Here is a 14,456-nt window from a genome sequence, read left to right as displayed (position 1 = left end):
ACTCGATTTTGAAATGTTAAATCGAGTGCACTGAACTCGATTTCAACATCGTTCGTAACTGATGTGGACACTTGGTCCATGTCGGCATAGAACTCGAGTCCTGTGGACTCAAGTTCTATCAAATAAAAATCAAGCCCTATGGACTCGATTTAGTACCACCTAAACCCAGAAATCAAAATGTCGAAGAAGAAATCTAGAGATCAAAACCCAAGCAAAACCCAGAGATCAAAACGCCGAAGCAAAACCCAGAGATCAAAAAGCAGAGATCAACAACCAAAGATAAACAATGAAGAAGAAAGAAGAAACGATGCAAAACCCAGCAACCCAGGCGTCGATTCAGGCGATGGAAATCAGATCGGATGTGTGGTTTCTTGCTGCCGCTCCAGTGGAGGAGATGAACACGTACCCAGCAACCCAGGCGCCGATTTTGACCAAACCCAGGCGGCTAAAACTTCAGGCAATGGAAATCGAATCAGATGTGAGGTTTCTCGCCGCCGCTTTAGTGAAGGAGAAGAACACGTTGGAGTGGAGACTAGAGAGTGGGTTGAATTTGTTTTGAATTTGATTAGTTCATGGGTTTTTGGGGCTTGGAAGTGGAGAATGGGACAACATAAGTTAGAAAGGGAAAGGAAGAACAAGAAAGTCGCTCGGTTGCTGAAACAAAACTTTGATTACTGAAACAAAACGAAATCAAGTCCATAAGACTCAATTTCTATTTGACAGAACTCGAGTCCTGTGGACTTGAGTTCTATGCCAACGTAGACCAAGTGTCCACATTAGCTATAAACGATGTTAAAATCGAGTTTAGTGCCCTCGATTTAGCATTCCAAAATCGAGTCTAATGGACTCGATTTGTTAGATACCAAATTTGTTTCAAACCTTGGCTAACTAATAATATAGTTTAGTTTTTATAGTTATTTAAAAAAAAAAATCTTCTGGCTATTTAAAGATAGAGATAAAAAGAAAAGGTATTTTTTTAAAAAAAATTATTTGACAAGGAGGCTAAATAAAGTTGTAGGGGTATTGGGCCCAATAGCATATGAAGGATGGCCCAACGAAGTATTTTGGGCTGGAAACCCAAAATCCGAAGACATCAAAATGGTCGTGGACTATTTACATATCCAAACACGTCCGAGGAGTAGATTTGTCCTCGGATTTCAAGGCCGAGGACATAGAAAGAGAAGTTTGGTATCCCTGGGTTATATTATAATGAGTCCTACAATTATGGGGATGCACGGTATACGTGGAGGGCGAGAGAAAGAACGGTGGAATGTCTAAAAATAAAGCTGCTACCACCGCCCATACATTAAAAGCTCTGTAAATTGATACACTGACTGTATAGATGGAAGGATGGGACCGAACATCGAGCTTGGAACTTGGTCCCTAATCCCGGCGGGCTTTAGGGAAGAATGGATGGGACAAGTATCCAAAAAGGGGGATTGCAACCGAGAAAAGTGGAAGGTGATGAAGGGAAAGGAAAGGATATAAATAGGAGGAAAGGCATACGAAGAAGGGGGGGACTTTTCTGAGTAAAAGAGATAGAGCCAATAGTAAATGATAATCAACACTTGTATCCAAACTTGAGAAATATCATTCGAAACCATCCTCGGACACAATCCGAGGACGATTTCTCAGTCTTACTCTTTGCAAACGATTCTTTGTTCTGTTCTATTGGGCCCAAAGCCCGTTCTTTTTGTAATTGTCTAAACCATCCTTGAAATCTAAATTACAAGCCCATCCTCTACAAATTCATTGTAAAGAAAGGTCTTTCAAGCCCATTTTTCTCCCAGTCGTAGTTTGGGAACTTGAATTGTGTCCTTACAAAAGTTAATAACAAATTAATATTGTTTCTAAATAATTTGTAGATTTTAGTTCCGTCGTTGAACCAATGCTTGTGTTAACTTATTTATTCAATTTAATTTCCTAAAAAAACAATAATAACAATCAATTCAATGTTACACTTGTTCACATTCCTTTTAAAAATTGAACGTAGAGTGATTTTCATTTTCATGAAATTGTTTTACAAAGGCATGAGACTAGAGAGTTCAAAAGAAATTGGAAAACTGTTGTTTAATTATATACTCAAAAACTCTAATTTTGATGGGATTCTATTGATTTCATTTTAGTCATCTTATGGGTAAAATGTAATAATTGAAAGACTGTAAAATTAAATTGTAATTGGACAATATCATAGGTGGAAATTGTGGCAGAGGATCAAAGGGGCCCTACGCGTGCGCGTGCGGGGGGGGGGGGGGGGGGATGGGTGCATGGGGAGGGTAACCCAAATTTTTTTTAAAATCTTGAATATTTCTTTCTTTATTTTTTTTAATCCTTAAAAATTTTATCAAAAAAATATTATATATATGAAATGGCAAGGTAACATGACTTCTAACATCCTAAATCTTATTTAAAATTTTTAGATATCTATAAATAAAATTATTATTTTAAAGTATATAATTTATTTAAGAAAGTATAAGGTTATTTATATTTAATTAAATATAATCACAATTTCATTGGGGTCGGACATTTATAAATTATAATGAATAGGTTTATGCTAGCAATTATCTCAAGTCAAACAAGGGTTTTGTCCTTACACTGTTGTAGATACCTAATTTTACAGCCTATATTTAACCTCATTTATAGACAAAAGTGTAATTTTACATCCTGAAGGTAAAATCGTAACTTTTGACTGTTATTTCATTGACTTCATATAAAACAAATCTTAAAATCTTAATAATCAAAACAATGGGTTACAGCTCCAATCGAGACCATTGGATTAAAAGATATCATGAAACCAAGTTTTAACTACAAAGATATATTCACAAAGTTGAGTCTAATCATGTGTGATTATGAACAATTGATTTTAATTGGTATCATGAGTATTCAATTTAAAATCGAGGACGTGTGTCATAATCCCATTCAATTGAATTATAAAGAATAGCAAAGTTGCATGCATTTGATTAATTCGATTATCAAATATTAATGATTTCTCAATTATTGTTGTAATTATCCTTTAAATGGGGCAATTAGGCAAAATTAAGGGCTTTTAAGACCCTAATAATTGTGATTGGGTTAAAATGACATTTGCCCACTCGTTTGTCAAAATCTTGAATCATTACTAATCAAAAGTTAAAATGTATTGTTCTTTTTTTTTATTTTTTATTTTTATGTGTTGATGCTAATTATTTGACCATAATAGGTTTAGACAAGTGGTTTTATCAATTTATTTTTATTTTTATAATTCGATAGTTGGAAGAAGAGTATTTTTCAATTGAGGTACAATGCTTTTGGCAAAAGGTTTTATAATTTAATTGCACATCTTGTAAAAATGAGGAGATTTAAATGTTTGATAATATCCTTTGATTTGTTAAAGAAAATTACTTAAGTTTTAGGCCCAAAAATGGAAAAATAAAATCAACAATACAACTAAATATATCAAAATGGAAATTCTTTTATATCATCTAAAACTTACAGAGAGAAAAAAAGAAAAAAGAAAAAAGAATGCTCTACTTTATTTCAATTTGGTAGAATTTACTTTGTAACTCCCTATGTTTTGGAAGGCGTCAATTTGTTTTCTTCATTATACAATATAATATAATGGAGAATACCCATTTATAAAATAATAATAATAATAACAACAACAACAACAACAACGGAGAAAACCCAGGCCAAGAGAGTTAAATGATACATTTCCAAATCGAAAGAGTGAAAAAATAACGAAAATGTTGAAACGGGTGTAATATATAATAGTATTGGAATTAAATTATTAAAATATTAGATTTAGTTCCTGTAAGACAAATGGAGAGGTCAACATCTAAACTTTTTCAACAAGAGAGGAGATAAAGGGAATGGATTTTTGAGGCCATGACTTTTCTTATTTTTTGAAGAAGCGAGCCCATGACTTAAATATAAAAAAGGACCACAAAATGGTCCAGGCACCTTTTCAGAAACAAAAATGGTACAAAGCGATGTGCTCCACATATATTGTTCCAGACGCCTGGGATAAACTGGCACAGCACTCTTTTCACTAGCTCTACTCAAGAGTACAATTTCCTAAAAATCTTTAAAGTTTAAGAGAATTTTTTGCAAAATATACCGTAGATAAAACTAAAAAATAACTTAAATAATACGATGAGATCTATGAATAGTATTAAAAAATTTAATGAAACTTATAAATAGTATCAAAAAATACTCAATAGTAAAAAAAAAAAAAAAAAAAAGCTTTTTAAGAATCTTTTAAGTTTAATACCTACTTTGATTAATTTAGCTTAAAGTGCAAAATTGTATATTGGGAAAATTTTAATTTTATTCAAGTGTGGTCTAGGTCAAGTTCTAGTAATTGTTAACATTTAGTTTAAGAGATCACACTCAACTAATTTGATTTAAGATTATCAAAAAAAAAAAAAAAAAAAAAAACTAATTTGATGTTAAATATGTTCATGTTTCTTGTTATACCAAAAAATAAATATGTTTGGTGAGATTTTCAGTTGTAAACCTACTAGCATTAAAACACTAAAAATAAATATCACTTCTCCAGAAAGTAGAAACATGTGAAAAAGAAAGTAGAAACACAAGAAAATTATTGAGTATGCTATTGGCCTCATCTGGCACTTATAAGTAAAGTGACTCATGTACTATTTATGATTAACCTTTTGGTTGCTATTTTTAGTAAAGTGAGAAAAATGGACAAAAAAGAGTCATTCACAATTGATTAATCAATTGCTTGAAGAGTCATACACACATCTAGGAGATAATCAATTACCAAAAGAGTTCTACTTCTAGATATTCACATTCACCACACACCCCCCCCCCCCCCCCCCCAAAAAAAAGAAAAGAAAAGAAAGGAAGGACATTTGATTTATTCCACTTAACTAGCCCAACATTTTAAAAGTTTTTTGATCAGTGAATACCAATTTATATTCATATGATTCAGTTTTGACAAAAAAAAAAAAACATATAACTTAAAATCTTGCTTTATTTTATATATATATATATATATATCTATAGAGAGAGAGAGAGAGAGAGAGAGAGAGAGAGAGAGAGAGAGAGAGAGAGCCAAGACAAGATCTAGTTAAATATGGATGAAACCTGTGAAGTGCAAATCTTGAGTTGCCAAGGAAGACTAGGAAATAGAACAATCCAACCTAGAAAAATTCAAAATTCAAAATAAAAAACAAAAGAAAAAAGAAAGCAGTGGGAGCAAGTTAATATTACGAATTATGATATCACTTTTCTCAAGTTGGCGCACGAATCTGGATTGCAAAATCAAAGGAAGCTCACAGAAGTCTTATTGCAAGAAAGATTGACTTGAAAACATTTTTAGACCTTAAGGCTTAAACCAAGTGTTCACAAAAGCACCATTCATGATAAAGAAATGTTGCGGCAAATACGTAATACTGGCAATCACGCAAAGATAAACAAAACCTATTGCAGAATTGTGAATCAATTTATCAATAGTATGACTTGCCATCAGTCTCAAACCTACACTCGACCTTTTCCAACGCCCTCTACCTCATTTTCCATTGTAACAAATTGACCTTTGATTCATCAATAAAAATGATTAAGCATCCAAAATTTACCATATACACATGCAGACTCTTAGAATCAGCTGGTGGAAACAAATTGGTCTTACAGAAAATTGATTACAACTCTGAGCTAGGATTTGTATTTACTTAGCTATGGCCTTTTTTCTTTCGTATTTGAGAAAAGAGAATCCATGCATGCCTCTTGACCTTCACTATACTTCAAATTCATTTAGGAAAAGGTAGCCTGCAACACATAGAAAGATGCACTAAGGCAAAGAGTTTCTCTATAGTAGCAGCATGCATTTCTAGGCATGCAGTCAATGATGATAGTTAAGTTGCTACACAAACAGAAACATTGCTCATTGATGAGTTGAAAGTGACATCAACCTGTGGTTGCAACCATTAATTTCACCAACAAATTTATCTTTCATTACCAGATAACCCATATAGAACTGTAAATTAGAATATAGTACATATTGTAATGCTAAATCCAGAGAAATAACTAAACCTAAGGACAAATTTATCTGTTTGGTCAAGTTCCTCTATTGAAACTACAACTATATGCTATATGGCCCCTAAATATAGAGGTTTGATGCAAATATCCTTTGATTGAATCCTGAATATTATTTCATACTACATCCAGAAAACTAATTTTTTTTAAGAATTTCACAAACTTACCCCAACTTGAGAGATATGTCTGAACTGTCATTGTCTTGAGGATCAGATGAGCAGCAAATATTGGTGATTGACTCAGATGACTGACCTCGTTCAAGTACATGTGTTTGGGTGCTAAACAGATTCTCCATCTGTGGAAGAGACATTTTTTATAACTGAGATAGGAAGAGAAGAGGAATAATTTTTTTCTAAAAAAAAAGACCTATTACCTGTTTTAATCGTTGGTTTTCTTCCATCAGTTGGGCTCCCTGCATTAAAAAAATAAGATGAGTAGAGAGCCACTACTAAGACTTCTTAGACTTAAATACAAAATAAAATTTAATTACTATGGCATATTTACCTAACTTCTTGTACAAGAAATCGATACGTTTTTTTGGGGGGACAAAATTCATATAGGTTTGGTGATAGGATAAACAATATAACATTCAGTTCTGAAGTTATGTCAACTAAAGCTTCAATGGTGGTTGTTACTTGTTAACTGTTTGTTAGCCATGTGAACTCCTTTCTCTACCCATTGAGCTAGCCAGTGCGCAAAAGGACCACGATTTTTATGAATTTGCACCAAATTGCATTAACATTATGACAAAGTTTTACAGCTATTTTCTGACATTTGCTAAAGATATGGATTTAGGGTTTAAGCTTATTACATTATAGTAGTCCTAATTGTACAGTCCTAACTATATTACTGTAATCCTAGGGTAAACACAGAGTTAGTCTACATATTCCCTTAAACAAGTACACTATTATACACATAATTCAATAATAAAGATTTGTTTAAGACTTTCTGCTGTTAGCGTAGACCTCTAAGACAGAACTACCTTAATTCCTTGTGTTCTTTCAACTTCTCTTAGTTTCTTCTTCCCACCTAATATTTCAATATTTTACCATGACATCATTATGGAGCAGATAATCACTAAAGTACGAAGATGCTTTTCATTGAAACCATATGACCTTTTGCTTAAGGGCACTGATCTGTTCTGGAACTTTCTTGCAAACATTATAACAATTGAACGAAATGTCTTGCAAGGATTTAAAGTTTGGAACATGACCTTTTGCTGAAGTGCAGTGATCTCTTCCAGAAATCTTACACCCTGAAAGATAAAAAAGTTTTTTTATTTTTTTATTTTATATTTAGATAGAGTACATAAATTTCAACTCTCCATTATAATGCCGGCAAACAGAGATAAAAAAGAGAGATGTGCCTTTGTTTCTGTAACACGGCTCAGGCCTATTTCAAGCACTTTCTCTAGTTTCTGTAATTCTTCTATATCCATTCCATGAAGCTCCTCTCCCTTAATCCTCCTGTTAGGTGTAAACATTTCTCAACATTAATTTATTGTGGTATATACATATCTATAAAGTAACAAGATGATAGTGACGTGGTTATAATACCTCAGTTCATGTGTCTTGTCCTCAATTTCCTTGCTCAACATGGAGTAGGAGGTACCCTTCTCAAGCTAACATAATTAATTGCCGTTCATGAAGATTTTTGTAATGTGATTTGTACCGAGTACTTTTAATATAACAATGGTTCTAAAATTTGTAAGCATTTCCTGCCTTAAATAGGAAATTTTTAGGGCAGCCTGAAATTTTAGGGTCATCATTCTGGGAGTGCTACAAGTAGTCTTCTAAGTAGTTCCAAAAAAACATACCTAGCATTTCTTATGGTGTTAGGATTTTCAAACAAATGTAATTTTCAAAGTATTCATGAAAATTTCATGAGAAAGATTCAGAGTCATGTTTCCTTATGACAAAGATAAAATCACCTACATTAACGTTAAGATGAAAACATTGGAATAAACTTGAGAGGTTTAAATCATTTTTGCTATTTATGGTAATTTTAAGTTATGACCAGATCTACACTACTTTTACGGTAAATTCCTTTTGTTTAGGAAATTATTTAATCATTTTTGGTATTCTTGGTATGTGGCTATGTGCATGTCTTCACTGTAACAAGTTGATAGCAATGTAGTTATAATACCCCAGTTCATGCGTCTTCTCTTCAATTTCCTTTCTCCACATGGTGTAGGGTAGGTATTTTTCTCAAGCTAACATAAAGGACAGCCGTCCATGAAGATTTGTGTTATAAGATGTGAGCGCCATTGATATTATCAACATGTAAGCAGTTCTAATCCTGCCTTCTATAAGTAATTTTTAGGGTTGGCCGAAATGTTAGGGTCATCATTCTAAAAGTGCTACAAGTAGTCCTCTAAGAGCATCAACATTTGGGGTGTAAACACCCCCCAATTGCTATTTTACAACCAAAACCATTAAAAACATGCTCCATCTAGGTTGGTATATGTGAACAGTAAATTTCTTCATATACAACCCACTGTTCACAGTTCTAAACTTTAAAATCTAATATTTTATTCTATCTCTCCCTCTCTTCTCTCTTCTCTGACTCTCCCTCTTTTCTATCTCCACTCCTCTGTCTATCTCTCTCTTTCTATGTCTCTCCCTCTTCTCTCTATATTTGATTTTTTTTCTCTCCTCTATCTCTTTCTTGGTTGTTTTTGGTTGGGTTGAATCGGTGGTTACTAGAGCTGGGGAGATCATGTTTGGGCTTCAGTTCTGGTCATTTGTTCTTGGGTATGGGTCATAGCGGAGATCAGGTTTGAGTCGTGGGTTTTGTTCCTACGTATGGATCATGTTTTGTTTCAGTCGTTTGTTCTTGAGTATGCATTTTGTTCTTGGGTATTGGTCACGTTGGAGATTGGGTTTGAGATCTGGTTTGGGTTTCAGTTCTGTCTCTCCCTCTTTTGTTGTTTGCGTTTCAGTTTCAGCGGTGATCAGTGTGGAGATCAGATTGGGGCTTGGGTGGTTAATCAGAGGTTTCAATGGCTAAGGCTTCATTGGATAAGGCTAGGATCGGTTGGGTTGAATTGGTTGGGACTTGGGTTGAATCAGTTGCAAGCCAGGCTGTGGTGGTGGTGGGTATTTGCGATTGGTTGCAGGTGATGGGTATTTTGGCTGTGATTTGTTCTGTGGGTTCGGATTTGGCTGGGTTAGGATTGAGGATTTCAGTTTGGTGTTCCAATGGTGGGTTTGGGGGTTTGGTTTGGTTTGGTGTTTTCAATGGTGTTTTAGAGGTGATGGTAGTGGTGGCGTTGTTGGTTGGTTGGTTTGGTGTTTCTTGGTGGTTGGTTCGGTGGTGCTCGTGTTTTAGTGAGTTTGGTTGTTGAGAAGAGACAAAGATGAAGAGATGAGAGATAAATCAAAAGATATTTTTATAGTATTTGTTTTGTGGTTTATATTATTTTACTGGGTTGTATGTAAAAATAAAAAATTGGATGAGTGAGTTGTGAAATGGGTTGGTAAAATAGATAAAGTGGCGTTTGAGGATGTAAAGTAGAGACTGGTATGCATCCCTGGATGCTAGTGCTTTAAGTGTTCCAAAAAAATATACTTAGCTTTTCTTGGTATGATTTTCAATAAAATGTAAGTTTCAAAATTTTCACGAAAATTTCATGATATATTGGATTAAGAAGTAATCATGTCATGTTTCATTATGACTATGATAGATTTACGTGCATCAACATTAAAATGAAAACACTGGAAATAAGAATATTAAGATGTATAGAAGAAAATACACATAAAGATAAGATTAAAAATAAGGATATTTGCTTAAATTTAGGGGTGGTCATATTTAGAGGAGAGCAATTAATGCACCTGTATGAAAGAGCAAGTTTATTCAAGTTGAGGTAATGAAAACAAGGTAGAGGACAAAAAAACACATTAATAGAAGTATACTTGTTAAGTAAGGAAGTAACAAAGACTATGGATTCGGATAGAATAGAATGAAGGGAAAATACATGTGGTTGACTAAACTATTGAGAATCCAAAATTGAACCTAAACATATTTGGGACTAAGACTTTGTTGTAGTTGTATGGTAATTTTAAGTTATGGCCATGACCTATGCCACTTTTCAAAAAATTCTTCTATTTAGGCATTCATTTTAGTCATTTTTGCAATTTATGGTTATTTTTTTTCTCTTTTTGTTAATAACTTTCAATTAAAAATTCAGAATAAGATCTCATTTGTTTTGGAATGTTTTCTAGGGTATGTAGGATTTGATTTCATAAATTTTATAATTTTGATAATTTTGCCAATTTTTCATATTTCTAGCCTCATTGACACAAATTAGGGTGTTTTAGGTTCTACTAGCCTCCCTATGATTTATTTTCCTATTTATATGCATAGTAGCCTCCAAGGTAATTCAAAATTTCATTAATAAAAATTTCAAAAAGTTTTTTCTCCATTCATTCTAGTGAACTTCAAATTTCTCCTTGTGATTTGAAGGGACTTTTTACGAATTCAAGAGTTATTATATTAAAGTATATTTAATCTTTGACTTATGACTTTCCAACTAATGTCTCTTATTCACCAACTAAAAAACTTTAAAACATCATACTTGTAGCTCAAGGGAGAGTTGGTCCATTTTGCGAAGATTCTCTGGATGTAGATTGTGCCTTTCAATTACCTGCTGCATACTTCATACAACAAAAGGATAGCACATTCAATTCTTTTATCTATCTCCCACTTAATAAAATGAAAGTATGTTATAAACTACTAGTATGTATTTCTAACTCATATCTAAGGGAAAAAAAATTTGAGCCAGTGACTGAAGAATTAATTATTAATCTAGTGTAGGCATATCTGCCATTGTCTACAGACCAATTGTATTCCCAATTAAAATGTGAACCACAGATGATATTTATATTGATTGACACAAGCAATATACAAACTTCTAATTTGGTCAAACTATAAAAGGTGAACATCTATATGAACCTCCAAACTATTTATATTGATTGACACAAGGGGTATATTATGATGTAGGGAGCATTAAAATTATCTAAGATATTATATTTGAATGTAAAAGTTATTTTGTTATTGACTTTAAATTTTAAATTTGGGTTTAATTTTGAGGGTGTTAAGGGATTTGATTAGGCATTTTCAATATTGGTGTTATCTCGAAACCCTATTAAACTATTGCTCTTGTAATGGTGAATGGCAATACAATTTGAATAAGAATAATTAGATGATTTGAGAACGATTACTTTCACTTTGTTTGGTAGTGATGCCAAATACCCTTAGGTGATGATGCCTAGGGTTTGCAAGTAGATTCAAGGAGGTGAAGCCTAGGGTTTTTCTTGTTTATCCTTTTATTCTTCTTTTATCCTCATTTTCCTATTACATTCTACATCAAATTATTATCAACTTGGTAGCAGGACATCTGATACCCTCCACCCAGTCCAAATTAGTCCAAAAAAAAAGAGTCCACCCATTAGCCCAATTTCCAAAAGAAGAAGTGAGATTAGCGCATTAAACCCAGAAGCCAATCCGTGCACATCTAGTGTTCTTTAGCTTTTAGCAGCAAGTAAAGTTTCAGTCTTTGTATTTTCTGTCTCTTTAAGCTAAAAATGACTTCCTTTAATAGAGATTTTGAGGAGCATCGATCTTAAGAAGGATGGGAAAAGCCTCCTTAACCCTCATTCCTCCATTAATGACCTCCTCCCTCTTGTTGATAAAGTTAATAATTTGTTAGCAAATGTGAATCAAGCACCATCCAAATCAATGCAAGACACACTTTTGCCCTCAATGAAGGTAGTGATCACTAATGAACTTTTGAGACATGCTAAAATGGATGTGAAGGTTTCAGTTGCATCTTGCATTACTGAGATTACAAGGATAATAGCACCAAATACCCCATATGATGATAAGCAAATGAAGGAAATATTTCAGCTAATTTTAGCAGCATTTGAAAATTTTTCTCATGTGTCCAATTGCTATTGTACGGAGGTTTCACTTCTTGATACCATGAAGGGCAATACCGTACCGTACTGGCCAGTGCACCGGTACAGGTACATCCCCTATTTCGTACCGGAAAAAATACTGGCCATACCGGTGAATTCCGGCCATACCAGCCGGTAAATGAATACCGGACCGATATTTCATAACTTTGGTGAAGATGGCATTGATAGTGAAGATCATGGTGGAAAAAACTGGAAGATGCAGATGAGAAACCAGAAGCAAAGGCAGATGTAGAAGAAGCAAAGGAAGAGTTTGATGTGGTAGAGGAACAGAACCTGCCTGAGGGTGAGAGTGAGCGCAGGACTGGTCCGCTTGATCTGGTTCTAGAGGAAGAGACCGCCATTGTTGAGCTAGAGAGAGAAATCAAGAGAAAGAGAATGTAGGAGAAAGAAAAAGGGCGGCTAGTATGGCAAACCTAACGTAATGAGTTCCAAAGGCCGGATTTATAGCTAGGGATTGAAAGGGGCAAATGGTAATTAAGTTGGAAATGTAAGGGCCACATACTTATCAAGAGATGTGCTCAATTGAGTTCAAGTAATGCTTGAATGTTTGCTTACTGACCAATAGTAAAGTTACTATGTTTTCATATAAAAGAATAAGCACGGTTAAAAACAAAAGGGCTTATCTCCTCAATCTTGGTCTACGCACTGAACCACAAAGTGGTAAACTATAAACATATTATATGTATTAAAACCGGCAGGAATGATGTCAACGTCGCAAATAGAAGAAAATTGGAGCCATTTGTCCAAAAAAAAATTTTTTTGGTGTTGTATACATGAATGAACAATTGAAGTAATGTTTTATTGTAAACAGGAGGTAATGTTCAATGGTAAATAGTTTGATGATAAATAGAGATTTTGTGTGTGTGTGTATATATATATTAAATATATAAAATAGTGGTAAACCTGAAATGGTATACTGGTATTGACCGGTACCCAAAATATATCGTACTTGTGGCCAAACTGTACAGCCTCCAGTACGGTATTGACTTCCTTGCTTGATACTGCTGCAAAGGTCAGCTCATGCTTGGTGATGCTAGACATTGAGTGTGATACTGTGATGCATTGGTTGTTGAGAAGTTTCAAATTTTCTACAAAGTAATTAGGTCCAACTATTCATCTGTTGCAGTTTTGACCATGGAAACGATTATGTCTCTAGTCATATATGAAAGTAAAGAAATTTCCTTCAATCTTCTTAGTCTGCTTTTAGCTAGTGTAAAGAAGGAAAATCAAAATGTTTCACCTATTTCGTAAAAATTGTGTGAGCAAGTAATCATTAGGATTAATGCTTGATAAGACAAAATAATGGCATCCACTCAAAAACCACACCACAAGCTTGAGGGTAAAGTTTCACACATGAGAGAGTTGTGGCACCAAAAATTGGTTATGCAAAGGAGATGCACGTGCCAACAAGCATCCAGTTAGAACATCCTCAACCATGTGTAGTAGACCTATTCAACTTCTTGGTGAGTCAATGCTTGATGAGGTGAAAGTTCAACAAGAGAGCAAAACTTTTGAGAGTGCAAATGATGTGATAGTAGAATTTATTGAATGTGCTAAAATCAGCCCTCTATGGTGCATGAAGATAAACAGCTTGATAAAGTAGAGAAAGTGGATACTATGGTGGTTTAAAATCAGATTGTGTTGATTTTAAACATTTATTTTTTCATTTCCAAAGAGTTTTATGATGTGCTATGCGCTCCTAGAGGTGGTTCCTATATCAAGGCAAGTACTACTTGCTAGAGTTATGATCCTTCTCTACTTCAAAATTCAAGGTCGAGTTTTCTCCAACTAGGGAGTATGATGCAAGGAGCATTAAAACCATCTACGATTTTATTTTTTTAATGTCAAAATGATTTTTTTTTTAATTTAAAATTTTAATTTCATATTAAATTTGAGAGTTTTAAGGGATTTGAATTTTGATTAAGCATTTCTATATTGGTGTAATCCCTAAACCCTATTAAACTAGTGTTTTTTGTAGTCATGAAAGGCTAGACAATTTGAACAAGATTAATTTGATGATTTGAGAATGATGGCTTTCTTTTTGTTTGGTGGCGATGCCAAACACCCTTAGGTGGTAATGCCTAAGGCTTACAGGCAGATTCTAGGTGGTGAAGCTTAGTGTTTGTCCTATTTATTCTTTTATTTTATTTTTTTCCTTATTTTTCTACTGTATATTCTACATCACATTAATTTCTTACTTATTTAGTAAATTTTTAAGTTTGCATACATCAAATAAAATGACTTAGACTTTTGGATTTGGTTCTAGCTATTGCATTAAAATGTTACATAATCACTGCTGGCAGGTTAAATATCATTGAGTTAATACTGTTTTAGTTTTGGAAATTTTCAAGATTGAAAAGATTCTCTAAAATTCAAAGTAAGACTTCACAAATCTCGTGATATTAGTTTTCCATGACAGTTCATCATGAAGCCCTACAAAAT

At 33.7% G+C, this 14,456-nt stretch overlaps 1 protein-coding gene across 2 annotated transcripts in view; it reads right to left on the bottom strand.

Annotated features, from left to right (window-relative positions):
* Positions 1-5,396: 5,396 nt before the first annotated feature.
* The window catches only part of LOC142643056 (MADS-box protein SVP-like), a 32,574-nt gene continuing 23,514 nt past the window's right edge, over positions 5,397-14,456 (bottom strand). The window contains exons 3-9 of one of the 2 annotated variants that reach the window (XM_075817591.1): positions 10,613-10,691; positions 7,593-7,648; positions 7,403-7,502; positions 7,250-7,291; positions 6,410-6,448; positions 6,204-6,331; positions 5,397-5,769 (exon numbers count right to left, since the gene is read on the bottom strand). In XM_075817591.1, coding sequence (XP_075673706.1) covers positions 5,751-5,769; positions 6,204-6,331; positions 6,410-6,448; positions 7,250-7,291; positions 7,403-7,502; positions 7,593-7,648; positions 10,613-10,691 — 463 coding nt within the window. In that variant the 3' untranslated portion in view covers positions 5,397-5,750. Of the gene's footprint in view, positions 5,770-6,203; positions 6,332-6,409; positions 6,449-7,249; positions 7,292-7,402; positions 7,503-7,592; positions 7,658-10,612; positions 10,692-14,456 lie in introns of both variants that reach the window. The other variant, XM_075817590.1, reaches the window with a different exon arrangement.

The sequence above is a fragment of the Castanea sativa genome, chromosome 7 (assembly GCF_040712315.1).
Source record: "Castanea sativa cultivar Marrone di Chiusa Pesio chromosome 7, ASM4071231v1".
NCBI classification, from domain to species: domain Eukaryota; kingdom Viridiplantae; phylum Streptophyta; class Magnoliopsida; order Fagales; family Fagaceae; genus Castanea; species Castanea sativa.
This window is presented reverse-complemented; position numbering and strand designations above follow the sequence as displayed.